The sequence below is a fragment of the Felis catus genome, chromosome E3 (assembly GCF_018350175.1).
Source record: "Felis catus isolate Fca126 chromosome E3, F.catus_Fca126_mat1.0, whole genome shotgun sequence".
In the NCBI taxonomy this organism is placed as follows: Eukaryota; Metazoa; Chordata; class Mammalia; order Carnivora; family Felidae; genus Felis; species Felis catus.
Genome location: NC_058383.1, coordinates 6,655,932 through 6,670,534, shown reverse-complemented (window position 1 = coordinate 6,670,534; position 14,603 = coordinate 6,655,932). Strand labels below are relative to the sequence as shown.

Sequence of the window (14,603 nt, the reverse complement as noted above, 5' to 3'; positions counted from 1 at the left end):
CATTTTAAGTCTTATTTATTTGGGTAATCTCTACACCCAATGTAGGACTCAAACTCACAACCCCAAGAGTCGCATGCTCCTTGACTAAGCCAGCAGGCACCCCTAGGGTTAAACATTTTTTAATATGTGATTTAATTCCTCTACTTGCATTATTATTTAATGGGTATTCTTTAGGGATTACGGTATCATCTGTAATTTCTCGTAATCTCTTTAGCATTACTACTGTTTGTCATACTAAATGTAGAAACACTTTTTATTTACCTTTCCTTCCACCTACATCCCTTGAAGTTCAGTATTAATTCGTGCACACAACTAAATTTTATTATAATTTCAGGAAATCCTAAGATACAAACTATACAGTTGGAGTCAAAAGTTTAACCCTTTGAAGTTCCCTTCCAGTCACCCTGTCTCCACTCCTGATTTTGGTCTTTAGGGTCTCCTCTTGTTTCTTATGGTTAATATTTGCCACCATCGGGCCATGGGTAGCAAGCACAATATATGATCTTTGTGGGCAGAAGAGGTTGAGAAAGCTGTAAGCAGACTTAAAAGAGCACATTTAGCAAGGGTAAGGGGCCAGAGCAGAAGTTAGGGTCAGGCAGCTCAATTTACACAAAGTCAGAGAAAACAAAAAAGGACCAAACAAAAGGATCCAACGTCAGGTAAAAGAAAGGATGACATTATATAATTGGCAAGAGAAAAAAAAGGCAGAAACAAGGACACAGAGAGCTCCCGAGAATGAACGTGGGTTGTTATTATCCTTCCTTATTGACTTGATCCTTGTGCACTAAGAGCCTAAATCAGTGGTTCTTAATCTTGGCTGCATATTGGAACTACCTGAGGAGTTTTTAAATTCCTGATGCCCAGGCTACACCCCAGGCCAAATTTAATCAGCATCTCTAGGACTGGGACCCAGGTATTTTTCAGATGATTTCAGTGTACACCCAGGATTAATAAGCAAGGGTTTAAATGTTTGCAAATGTTCAAGTGAACAAGTGGAGTGCAGGGACAGAGAAAAGGAGGATTTCCTAGGCTTAGATATTTTTCTTCCTCTTTATTTTCCTAGAGAAACATCCTGGTGATTTTCCTCTCTGGGATCCTGATCCTCCACACTTGGCTTCAGGTTGAAACTACTATTTAGAGAGCCATCAGCCTCAAGTACTGTTAAGTCTGCTGCTTGGATTAGTTTTTCTACTGATATTAGATGCTTAGCTCCTGACTCTCTTTTCTCTGACTTAACCAGACTTTCTCCTTCTGTGCTCCCCTAGGAATTCTCCACTCTTCACCTTCTTGGGTTCTGTTACTATACCTCTTGTCCTCTTCCCATACCTAATACCATTTCAAGGAAGAGAGCTGTTTTTTGCATGATGCAGCCTCATACATTTTTGTAGTACCCTGTAATATTTAGAACACAGGTCTACATGATCAGTAGAGAATACATAATTCTTTTTTCTTTTTTTAATGTTTACTTTTAAGAGAGAAAGAGTGCCAGTGGGAAAGGGGCAGAGAGAGAGGGAGACACAGAATCTGAAGCAAGCTCTAGGCTCTGAGCTGATGTAGGGCTTAATCTCATGGAGTGCAAGATCATGACCTGAGCTGAAGTCGGATGCTTAACCGACTGAGCCACCCAGGTGCCCCTCTTTTTTCTTTTTTGAAGTAAACTCTGCCCAACATGGGACTCGAACTCATGACCCCAATATCAAGAATTGCATTGAGCCAGCCTTATTGAGCCAGCTGGGTGCCCCAAGAATACATAACTATTTCATGAATTTACTGCATTCTATTCATCATGAATTTCTTTATGTTGATAAAAGGCTGAACGCACACTGAAGGTTTTCTCACATTTCTTACATCTGTAGTGTTTTTCTCCTGTATGGGTTTTCTGATGTTGAATAAGAGATGAACTCTGACTGAAGGCTTTGTCACAACCACTGCATTTATATGGTTTCTCTCCAGTATGAGTTCTCAGATGCTTTGTAAGAGATGAGCTCTGGCTGAAGGCTTTCTCACATTCTTTACATTTGTAAGGTTTCTCCCCAGTATGAATTCTTTGGTGTCTTATGAGAGCTGAGCGATCACTGAAGGCTTTCCCACATTCGTTACATTTGTAAGGTTTCTCCCCAGTATGGGTTCCTTGATGTTGAATAAGAGCTGAACAGTAGCTGAAAGCTTTCCCACATTCACTGCATTCATATGGCTTTTCCCCTGTATGAGTTCTCTGATGTTGAGTGAGGCCCGACCTGTCACTAAAGGCTTTCCCACATTCTTTACATCCATAAGGTTTTTCTCCAGTATGAACTCTTTGATGTTTAATTAGGGATGAGGTATCATTGAAAGCTTTCCCACATTCCTTGCATTTATAGGGTTTCTCTCCAGTATGGATTCTGTGGTGTTGAATAAGGTATGTGCTTTGGTTGAAGGCTTTCCCACATTCATTGCACTCATAGGGCTTTTCTCCAGTGTGAATGATATGATGCTGAATGAGGGCTGACCGATGACTGAAGGCTTTCCCGCATTTGCTACACTCGTAAGGTTTTTCTCCCGTGTGAATTCTCTGATGCTGAATAAGTGATGAGCTCCGACTGAAGGCCTTTCCACATTCAGTACATGCATAAGGCTTCTCTCCAGTATGAATTCTCTGATGTAGGATAAAGGCTGAGTAGTAACTGAAGAACTTCCCACATTCATTGCACTTCCAAGGCTTTTTCACTGAGTAAATATTTCGATGTTTGATTGGGTTTGAACTTTCCGCAATTTCATTACAATCCTCCACAGTGGTTTTGTTGTGTTTAATTGTGGCTTGCCTTAAATCTTTCTTCTGGTTTCCTTGCTGCCTTTCTAATGTGCCTTCACATTGCCAGGCTTCTATCAGTCTGGAGTCCCAGGCCTCAACCTTTTTAAGTCTTTCTATTATCAGCTCTCTTTCGGAGGACACTTCTTCATAAAGTTCTTGCTTTGAAAAAGATTCTTTAGTTTCAGGTATAGATTCGGAATCTGAAATAAATAAAAAGTACACGTATTTTTGTTTTCTCTGTGATGAGAGAAAGAAAACTGCTGAGTTAGCAAGAGGAAAATAAAACAAAAATGATGCTTTTTAAAAAGTGTTTATTTATTTTTAGAGAAAGAGAGATCCAGAGAGAGGGGCAGAGAGGGAGAGACAGCTCCTTGCTGTCAGCGCACAGCCCAGCGTGAGGCTTGATCCCACAACCGTGAGACCATGACCTGAGCTGAAACCAAGAATCAGATGCTCAACCAACTGAGCCACCTAGGCAACCCCAAAAATGATGCTTATTAAACATGTTTATTAGAATGTTTTCAGAAAGCACTTCCTGGCAGTGGCAGAGGAAGTGTCAGAAAATAACAGAGATGGGAGAATGAGTAATATAAGGCACAATAAAAGGACAATGAGGATGCTGTACTTAAGAGAGTGGAAAACTGAGCAGACTAACCAGAAAGGAGGATATAAGCAGGTGGGATGAGAATAAATGTTAATATAAAACATCTAGAGAAGGGTGGAAAGATGAAAACACAGGTTGAGATTAGACAGTTTTGAAAAAGTACAAGACAAAAAAAATCATTTATAATAATCACCCAGAAACAACACTTTTGACTTTTTCAATAGTTCCCTCCAGTCCCCCAGAAATAAGTCAGAGAAAGACAAATATCATATGATTTCACTCATATGTGGAATTTAAGAAACAACAGATGAACATAGGGGAAAAGAAGCAAAAATAAGATAAAAACAGGGAAGCAAACCATAAGAGACGCTTAAATACAGAGAATAAACTGAGGGTTGCTGGAGGGGAGGTGAGTGAGGAGATGGGCTAAATGGGTGATAGGCATTAAGGAGGGCACTTTTGGGGATGAGCACTGGGTATTATATGTAAGTGACGAGTCACTAAATTCTATTCCTGAAATCATTATTACACTATATGTTAACTAACTCGGATTAAAAAAGAAAGAAAGAAATGCTCTTATAGGCAGAAGGTGATTGGTACAAGTCAAAAACTTGTATCAATGGGCCAAACTGACCCACCACAGACCAAATCTGGCCACTCTCACTTGCTTACATATTGTTTATAGCTGCCTTCATGCTACAATGGCAAAGTTAACTAATTGCCAAAGAGTATATGGCTCACAAAGCAGAGAATGTTTACCATCTGGTCCTTTATAGAGAAAGTTTGCCAACCCCTGATCAATATAAAAAATGAATAGTGCTGGCAATGGCATAAATGAAAATAGATATAAAATTAATTTTTTTCTTACTAAAAAATTTTTTTATGTTTATTTGAGAGAGACAGAGCATGAGCAGGGGAGGGGCAGAGAGAGAGAGAAACATAGAATCTGAAGCAGGCTCCAGGCTCTTACCTTTTAGCCCAGAGCCCGACACTGGGCTCAAACCCATGAACTTTGAGATCGTGACCTCAGCCAAAGTCAGAAGCTTAACCAACTGAGCCACCCAGGGTCCACCCCCCCTTTTTTTCTTATTTTTAATTACTCTAAGAGATAATTGACTGTCAAACAAAAATAGTAGCAATGTATTGTGATTTTATAGTGTATGTAAAGGTAAAATGCATGAGAACAATTATACAAAAGATGGGAGAGAGGAATTAGAAGTCTCCAGAAGTAAGGTTCTTATACCAGACATGATGTGGTATAATATTCTTTTTCTTTCTAATAAATGTTTACTTATTTTTGGCAGGGGAGGTGCAGAAAGAGAGGGAGACAGAGGATCTGAAGCAGGTTCTGTGCTGACAGTAGAGAGCCCGATGTGGGGCTCAAACTCAGGAACTGTGAGATCATGACCTGAATTGAAGTGGGAGGCTTAACCGACTGAGCCCCCCAGGTGCCCCTGGTATATTACTCTTTAAAAATATACTGTGATTGGGGTGCCTCCGTGGCTCAGTCAGTTGGGCTGCCGACTACAGCTCAGGTCATGATCTTGTGGTCTATGAGTTCAAGCCCCGTATCGGGCTCTATGCTGACAGCTCAGAGCCTGGAGCCTGCTTCCGATTCTGTCTGCCCCTTCCCTGCTTGCTCTCTGTCTCTCTCTCTCTCTCTCTCAAAAATAATAAACATTTTAAAAATTAAAAAAAATAAGAAAAATTTAAAAATAATAAAAATATACCGTGACTGGGGTACCTGCATGGCTCAGTTGGTTAAGCGTCCAACTCTTGGTTTTGGCTCAGGTCATGATCCCATGGTTTATGAATTCGAGCCCTGCATTGGGCTCTGTGCTGACAGCACAGAGCCTGCCTGGGATTCTCCCTCTTTCTCTCTCTGCCCCTCCTCTGCTCTCTCTCTCTCTCAAAATAAATAAATTTTAAAAATAGATAACTGTGATTAATTAAAGAAGCATTTGGTAACTCTAAGACAACCATTAAAAGAACTTTAAATAAGGTTTAATGGTAAGCTAATTGTGGATATAAAATAGAGTAAAAAAATATGCAACCAAAAAAGTGAAAAAGAAAGAAAAATGAATAAGGAATAGATGGAACAAATAGAAGACAAGTAGCTATATGTAAGATTTAAATCCAACTATATGGGGTGCCTGGGTGGTTCAGCTGGTTAAGTGTCTGACTTCGGCTCAGGTCATAATCTTGCAGTTCGTGGTGCAGCCACTCTGGAAAAGTTTGGAGGTTCCTCAAAAAATTAAAAATAGAACACCCTATAACCCAGCAATTACACTATTAGGTATTTATCCAAAGGATACAAAAATGCTGATTTGAAGGAGCACATGCACCCCAATGTTTATAGCGACACTATTGACAATAGCAAAATTACGGGAAGAGCCCAAATGTCCATCAAATGACGAATGGATAAAGAAGATGTGGTATATATATACAATGGAATATTACTTGGCAATCAAAAAGAATGAAATCTTGCCATTTGCAACAACACGGATGGAAATAGAGTGTATTATGCTAGGTAGAATAAGTCAGAGAAAGACAAATATATGATTTCACGCATATGTGGAATTCAAGAAACAAAACAGATGAACACAGGGAAAAGGAAGTGAAAATTAAGATAAAAAACAGAAAGGGAGACAAAACATAAGAGACACTAAATTCTATTCCTTAAAAAAAAAAAAAAGATAAAATGAATGATTGCAAAAAAAAATTGACCACATATGTGCAGGTCTATTTCTGGACTATCTATTCTGTTCTATCGATTTACATCTATACCAGTACCACACTGTTTTGGTCACTATAATTTTATAAATCTTAAAACCAATGTAATAAAGCTATCCTTTTTCAATACCAGAAATAGTAAACTTTTACTTGCCAAAAGAGAAAAAAAGCCCAATTCTGAGCCCAGAGTGATCAGGGATCTCCTAGGAGATCAGGGCTTTCTGGATTTTAAGCAAAACTATGGCATTTTAGATGCCATGAGTTATAGAGGAAGTTTATGTCCCAGTAAGCAGTTTGCATTACAAAATAATTTCCTTACCCCAAAATACCAGGCTCCCACAATTCTCCACTTTCATATCAATGCCCATGTACCTTTGGGCAGAATTCAGCTCTTCTTCCTCCACATGACTGAAGTCCATTTCCTCATCCTTGACTGTCACCAATTCCTGGAAGAACAAGCATATTCTTTAATTTTTTTTATGTTTATTTATTTTTAACACTATTTTTTTTTCAACGTTTTTTATTTATTTTTGGGACAGAGAGAGACAGAGCATGAACGGGGGAGGGGCAGAGAGAGAGGGAGACACAGAATCAGAAACAGGCTCCAGGCTCTGAGCCATCAGCCCAGAGCCTGACGCGGGGCTCGAACTCACGGACCGCGAGATCATGACCTGGCTGAAGTCGGACGCTTAACCGACTGCGCCACCCAGGCGCCCCTATGTTTATTTATTTTTTGATAGAGAGAGACAGAGCACAAGTTGGGGAGGGCAGAGAGAGAAGGAGACACAGAATCGGAAGCAGGCTCCAGGCTCTGAGCTGTCAGCACAGAGCCCGATGCAGGGCTTGAACCCATGGACTGTGAGATCATGACCTGAGCCGAAGTCAGATGCTCAACTGACTGAGCCACCCAGGCGCCCCAAGAACAAGCATATTCTTATAGAACTTGGGGAGGAGAACAATCTATAAGAGACAGTATTTTTTTTTAATTTTTTTTTTAACGTTTTATTTATTTTTGAGACAGAGAGAGACAGAGCATGAATGGGGGAGGGGCAGAGAGAGAGGGAAACACAGAATCGGAAGCAGGCTCCAGGCTCTGAGCCATCAGCCCAGAGCCCGACGCGGGGCTCGAACTCACGGACTGCGAGATCATGACCTGAGCTGAAGTCGGCCGCTCAACCGACTGAGCCACCCAGGTGCCCCAAGAGACAGTATTTTTTAATATGACGGTTAAACCTTTATTTTAATGGAACAGTCTAAGATTTCTATGTATTAGTCTGTATTAGGGAAAATAGTAACAGCTAACACTTATATTTTCTATGTGCTGAGCCCTTTGAACTACCTCTTGTAATGATAACTTCATGAGATAAGTACTATTATTAACAGTATTTACAGATGTGAGGATCAGATATGACATCTGGACCCAGACAGTCTGGCTCCAAAGCTATACTCTTTTGTTTCTTTTTTTTTTTTTTTAATGGAACAACATATTTTATTTCATTTCATTTCATTTTATTTTATTTTATTTTATTTTATTTTTTATTTTATTTTATTTTATTTTATTTTTTATTTTATTTTATTTTATTTTATTTTATTTTATTTTATTTTATTTTATTTTATTTTATTTTACTTTACTTTACTTTAGAGAGAAGAGCATGAGTAGGAGAGAAGGGCAGAGGGAAAGAATCTTAGGCAGGATCCATGCTCAGAGCAGAGCCTGATGTGGGGCTCAATCCCCCGACCCTGGGATCATGACCTGAGCTGAAATCAAGAGTCAGACGCTCAATCAACTGAGCCACCCAGACACCCCATATACTCTTTCTTTAAATTCAAGTATAGTTGACATAAAGTATATTAGTTTCAGGTGTACAACATAGTGATTTGATAGCAAGGCTATCCTCTTTCCTATATTTTTCTGTCTCTCACATATCTTACTAAATAAATCTAATATAAATTAACCACTCGGGGGGCGTCTGGGTGGCTCAGTCAGTTGAGTGTCGGACTTTAGCTCAGGTCATGATCTCGCGGTCCATGGGTTTGAGCCCCCGCGTTGGGCTTTTTGCTGACAGCTCAGAGCCTGGAGCCTGCTTCGGATTCTGTGTCTCCCTCTCTCTCTGCCCCTCCCCTGCTCATGTTCTGTCTCTCTCTCTGTCAAAAAAAAAAAAAAAAAAAAAACCATAAAAAAAAATTTAACCACTGAATGACAACCAAATGTCAATTACTAATTGCGCTTAGTTGTTGTAGATGGGGTAAGTCTCAGATATGTAATTTATACTGATTCCTGAAATATTCTGAGATTTTATAGAGCTTCTGCTTGATATCCTGAATGTATACAGACAGTCATGCTGTTCTTCCTTCTCTGTACTTAGGGTCTTGACTTTTAGATTTATCTAGTTATCTTTTAGTAATTGCAGTTGTTCTGAATGAGTGGATTTACTGATTTTATGTTTTTTAAGTTTATTTACTGATTTTGAGAGAAAGAGCATATGCACATGAATGGGGAAGGGGCAGAGAGAGGCGGAGAGAGAGAATCCTAAGTAAGCTTCACGCTGTCAGCACAGAGCCCAGCAAAGGGCTCAGTCTCAGGAACTGTGAGATCATGACCTGAGCCAAAATCAAGAGTCGGATACTTAACCAACTGGGCCACCCAGGCACCTGAAATTTACTTTTTATGTATGTATGTATGTATGTATGTATGTATGTATGTATTTTGGATTTACTGATTTAAAAATAATTTTTTTATGTTTTTTATTTATTTTTGAGAGACAGACCATGAGTGGGGGAGGGGCAGAGAGACAGGGAGACACAAAATCCCAATCAGGCTCCAGGCTCTGAGCTGTCAGCACGGAGCCCAACATAGGGCTCGAATTCACAAACCATGAGATCATGATCTGAGCTGAAGTTGGACGCTTAACCTACTGAGCCACCCAGAGGCCCCTAAAAAAATTTTTTTTAACATTTATTTATTTTTGAGACAGAGTGTGAGCAGGGGAGGGGCAGAGAGAGGGAGACACAGAATCCAAAGGAAGCTCCAAGCTCTGAGCTGTCAGCACAGAACCTGACATGGGGTTCGAACCCACAAAGCATGAGATCATGACCTGAGCCAAAATTGGCCACCCAACCAACTGAGCCACCCAGGCACCCCCACAAGATTTTATGTTTAAGTAATTTCTACGCTCAACGTGGGTCTCAAACTTACATCCCTGAGATTAAGAATCGCATGCTCCACTGACTGAGCCAGCCAGGAGCCGCTGGGAGCCTCAGTTTTACTGTGAAATAAGCATCACTTCTAACTCACATGATTTCTTGTTTAAAATAAATGAAGCTATGTTTGAAAAGTGGCTCTAAATGTTAGAGTTCCCCAGAGCTCAGTTGTTAGACATCTTCTCTTCTCCATCCATTCTTACATGCCTATAAGCAACCTGTTATTTCTCCCATCTTAAAAAAATAAAAAATAAAAACCCTCTTTGGCCTTGCTACTGCTTCCCGCTATCACCCTATTTCTGTCCTCTGCTTTAGCGTAAAACTCTCCAAAATGGCTGTCAGTCATCCCTGCTTCCAACTTCTCTCCTATTCTCTTCTGAACCCTTTCCGATCAGGCTTTCATTCCTACAACTCCATGACATTGTTCTTGGCAGTGACCAGTGATCTTCATATTTTTAAATCCAATGGTCAATTTTCAGGCCTCATCTTACTTGACTTAGCAGCAGCATTTAACAGCTGATCACTCCCTGCTCCTTTTAAACACTTTCTCCAATTGTTTACCAGGATGCCAAACTTTTGACTTCCTACCTCACTGGCCACACTGGCCACATCTTCTCAGTATCCTTTGCTGGTTCCTCTTCATCTCCCTGATCTCACAGTGTTGGAGAGCTCAGTCATAAAATCTCATCTCTTTTCTGTTCCCTTAGTTTTGTGATTTAAAATACTGTTCACACAGACTACTACCAAAATCAGTGCTCAAGCCTGAGCTCTCCCCAGACCTTCAAGTCTTCAAGGAAAGATTACTTTGGTTCAGTTCTCTAGTTGGGATTGCCGTGGACCTCCAAAGCAAGATGAAAAAAGCAAATGACACACTGTGAACTCCAAGCTAAGATTTCATATGAGGAAATCAAAGACTTGCCTGGAACTCAACAGGAAGGAGCTCAACAGTAGGTTCCATTTCTTCCATGTTCTGTTTTTGGGGCAGAGAAGCATCCTCGGTAGTAATGGCTGGAAGGACTAGAGGGAGAAGAAAAAGCTATGAAGGAGGTAAGCTCTATTTCCCCACTTCCAAATTCATTAGGACAAAAGTTATCACAAGCCAGGTAAATTGTATACACAGGGCCCACTTGACTTCACTCCAAAAGGTGGGATGAGGGTACAATAAGACGATAAAGTGAAAGTCTGTTGCCCAAAAAGCTAAGCTTATAGACCCACAATACATCAACCTTTTATAATAGCCTAACAGGGGGTGGAAAATGGAATATTCTCTCTTCCATGGCTGCAGAGGGAATGTGGATGGGCACAGGAGTGCTGAAAGAGGAAAATGGGACTGGAGAATGTGTCACAAGGAGCCTGCTTAGTGATTTCCAAAATTGGTCGCTTACTGAGTTTCTCTACTTGGAGACATGTCTGCTTCCATTTCCTTTCATGCAGGGGCATCTAACCTTTTAATTCTCATCAAAGGTGTTTTTCCACTTGTCCCCACTTTCAACTTCATGTTTATTTCTGTAATTCTTACCTTCTTCCTCAGCTTCAATGGTCAGATAATCCATGATTAGATTCTCTTTTTTTGTCCTGTTATTGCTATGATTTCTCCTTTATTTGCTGTGTCAGATGAGATAAACATGGACTTTCCAACAATACATAATCTGCTTCTTTGTGAAAATCATTCAACTCTACTCTGAAGTTCTGGAGAGAGATTTTGAAGTTAGGCTTGCCATCCTCTGGAGTTGGTTCCTGCTCCCTGGGGCATCTTCCTCTCTATCTCTATTCCTAGGGGATTATTCCTATGTGTTTAAGTCTTAGGGCCTCAGAAGTAATTCTTCTTTGCTTGTAACCTTTATTATTTAGGCTAAATTAGTCTCCACAGCTAGAAGAGCATTCTCTAGAGTACTGATACCAGTCACTATATGCCAAACCAGGGCAAAACCAGGAGAGAATCAGTGAGTGCAGTGAACTGTGAGCCTCACACCTGGCTCCAGACTGTGCAGAAACACCCAGGAGACCCTAAAGCACACAACTGGCCATAAAACAGCCTGTGATTATAGCATCAGGTAACTATAAAAGCAGGACTCCCACAGTTCATTCATCCTTACTATTCATAGAGACAGGCAGTTGATAGATGGGGCCTGTATACAGCTGATTCCTAACCTTTTTAAAAGACCCTGAAAATGTACAGGCCAGGATTCCCTTGCATGGTCAGGGCGAGAACAAAAGACTTCAGTAATAACTGACAGACAGTAACTGGCAGACAACATGGGTTCCCTCATGTCAAGGAAGAAAAACTAAACTTTAAACCAGGCTGAATGACCAGGAAGAACAAAACGAGTCGGTACAGCCTAAGGGGACAAGCTGACACAAAATTCAACAGGATTTGCAAAAAAGACACCTGCAGCACATCCTGTTGAATGGCTGCCACATCTTGATACTCCCACCAGAAATAATTTATTAACTGTATCCTGCTTGCACTTGAAATGCGTGGTTTGGGACTTGAGCCTGACCAATCTTTGTAAAGGGCACGGAACTTGCGGTTTGTGCCTGTTTAACCGCAGGCTTAATCCTTCCCCTTGGAAGCGTACTCTTGGCTTGTAGCCAAAGGCTGCGTCCTTTGGGGAATGAGTAAGACACAGACCCCACTTTTTTTCTTTCTGTCCCAGGAGTTCAGGTTAAGGCTCTTAGTGCAGTGGCAAGATTTAAGGCCAAAACGGCGGGAGCAGTCGCGCTCCCACAGTACCCCGCTCGGCCACGCCCCCTCCACGCTCCCGGACTCCACTTCCCAGAGGGCTTAGGGGCAACCGCGCTTCCCGGACGCCTCCTGGCTCAGAACTAAAGCCTCAGACCCGGCTTGCCTCCCAGCCGGAGAGAAGCGGGAGGGTTACGCACAGCACCGGGGAGCGGGCATAGGACGAGGGCAGGGCCGGCCCTTTATGTGCCGGGCCGGAACCTGAGAGCCTGGCCCGGGCTGCTGCGGGAGGCACTGCAGCCGCGCGCACGGACCGGCGGGTCGCCGACGCCCGCGCCTTAGGGTCCAGCTTTCTCTTACCCCTGGACGCGCTGCCCACTCGGCTCCGGCCACAGGGCGGGTCCCCGCCGGGCTGCGCTCTGGGAAAGACGGAGGGGAGGACGGAGTCGCTTTCCGGACACACTGAGCTGTGGGGGAACAAAAGGCTCGAGCCTGAGGCTCCGTCTGGAGTCGCATCTGCGCACTTGGAGGCGACCGCGCCAGGTCGGGGGTCCCGGCGGAAGGACTCCACTTCCCAGAGGGCTCGGGGACATCGGTGCCTGCCCTCGGGTGGGGGGGGGGGGGCGCTCTGGAGAGCGAGGGGAGAGAACTGCAGGCCTTCAGTGTCAACCTTAAAATGCAGATATTTCCCCATCTGATAGGTCTCCTTTCTGAATACAGTGAGAATCTGTCGTTTAAAAGCTCCAAGTATTTTCAGTGTTGGATTATTAATTGGTGGTGGTGCGGGGATACACCTGTTACACAGTCTTTTTCCCTAGTATTTCTCGTTCTTACAATAAAGCCCCGAGTCTGCAAACTCACTGCTAGTGATTTCATTGAAAGCATTCTGATAAGTAGAAACCACAGGCAGGGGTGAGAAGCCATTGTCCTGGTTGATATAAAATAAACATGAATAGGAAGGAATTCACAAGGAAAAGTTAGATGTGAGAAAAAGGCAAGTAGGGAGGTTGGGCTTTGAAGTGGGGATTGTGCCGACCTGGGGTTTATGAACATTGGTACTGGATGGAAGTCAAAGAGCAACCAGAGGAAAGATACTTCTTTTTCTCTGTTTATAAAGGCTCGAGGCTGTAGTTCCAGTTCTTCACCAGGAGAAACCAGTTGTATCACAAGTGTCCTTGCGGTCCAAATTACCAGCCACCTGAATAGTTCCTCCACATCTAATCGTGCCTTTCTCAATCCATGCTATTCAAGACAGCCAAAATGAACGTTTAAAAATTAAATCTGGGGAGGGGCGCCTGGGTGGCTCAGTCGGTTAAGCGTCTGACTTCGGCTCAGGTCATGATCTGGCGGTTTGTGAGTTCAAGCCCGGTGTCAGGCTGTGTGCTGACAGCTCCGAGCCTGGAGCCTGCTTCGGATTCTGTGTCTCCCTCTCTCTTTCTGCCCCTCCCCTGCTCGTGCTCTGTCTCTCTGTGTCTCAAAAATAAATAAAATAAATAAAAATTAAATCTGGGGGGCGCCTGGGTGGCTCAGTTGGTTAAGGGTCTGACTTGGTTTCAGCTCAGGTCATGATCTTGCAGTTCATGGGTTCCAGTCCGCATCAGGCTCCGCGCTGATAGTGTAGGGCCTGTTTGGGATTCTCAGTCTCTCCTTCTCTCTGCCTCTCCCCTGCTCTCTCTCTAAATTTAAGAAAAGAAGAGAAGAGAATTAAATCTGTTTATGTTGCTTTCCTCAGAACCCTTCAGTGACTTCCCTCTGCTCTGGAATAAGACAAACTCCTTAGCACAATTTATAAAACCCTACATAATCTGGCTGTGCCAATCCTGAATTACCTGCTACTATCTTCGTTTCATTCTCGAAACTCCTCTATTACATAGGCTTTTTAGTAACACACATCCCAAATTCTTTGCTGTCCTTTACACATTCCCTTTATTTAGAATCTCTCTCTACCATCCTTCAGATTTCAGTTCAAAAGTCACGTCAGGGAAGCTTTCCCTGAACTCCTTCCCCTTAATTCAAATTGATTTTCTCACAGAACCTTGTTCATTCTCTTTGTAGACTTGCCACAATTTGTATACCTTCCTTACTTGACGGTAAGCTCCATGAAGACAGAGACCATGCATATTTTGTGCATCACTGTCCCAGGGTCAAACACAGATCCTTGTCAACAAAGTTGAGTGCTGAGAAGATGTCATGCCACGACTATGAATCCCAGCTTCAGCTAGGTCCTAGCATAATTTAGCAGTCCTTTGTTTATCCATAGCTATCTCCTTTTATAAGTGGTTGTCTCCCCTTCTGACTCCATTCTGAGCAGCCATTCCAAATACTGCTTTACTAAACTCTACTTCATGACCAAGCCCTCTCTCTTAGTCAATGAGTTCACCACCATTTATGTCACAGAACAATGACAGGTTTTCAGGTAGGAATAAATCCAACTTTGGGTTAATTTTATGCGTCTGCTTTAAGACTAGGGGGTGACAAGATAGTTGGTAAAACATTTCTTGGTGTGTCGGTGAGGATGTGTCTGGAAGAGATTATAATGCATTTGAATTGGTAGGCAGAGTAAAGGAGATGTTCTCATAAATGCTAGTGGG

The 14,603-nt window shown here is 42.3% G+C and overlaps 1 protein-coding gene across 2 annotated transcripts; it reads right to left on the bottom strand.

The window, feature by feature from the left end:
• Window positions 1-1,651: 1,651 nt before the first annotated feature.
• On the bottom strand, window positions 1,652-12,614 carry LOC102901593 (zinc finger protein 501-like). 2 transcript variants are annotated; one of them, XM_011290491.4, is made up of 5 exons: window positions 12,373-12,598; window positions 10,849-11,018; window positions 10,249-10,346; window positions 6,448-6,574; window positions 1,652-2,991 (listed from the first exon to the last, which is right to left on the bottom strand). In XM_011290491.4, exons 2-5 carry the CDS (start codon window positions 10,880-10,882, stop codon window positions 1,778-1,780), a joined length of 1,473 nt encoding a protein of 490 aa, XP_011288793.2. In that variant the 5' UTR covers window positions 10,883-11,018; window positions 12,373-12,598; the 3' UTR covers window positions 1,652-1,777. The 2 variants fall into 2 exon arrangements, with proteins under 2 accessions (XP_011288793.2, XP_044903661.1); XM_045047726.1 differs by lacking the exon at window positions 10,849-11,018 and having other exon boundaries at window positions 12,373-12,614.
• Between the last annotated feature and the right edge of the window lie 1,989 nt (window positions 12,615-14,603).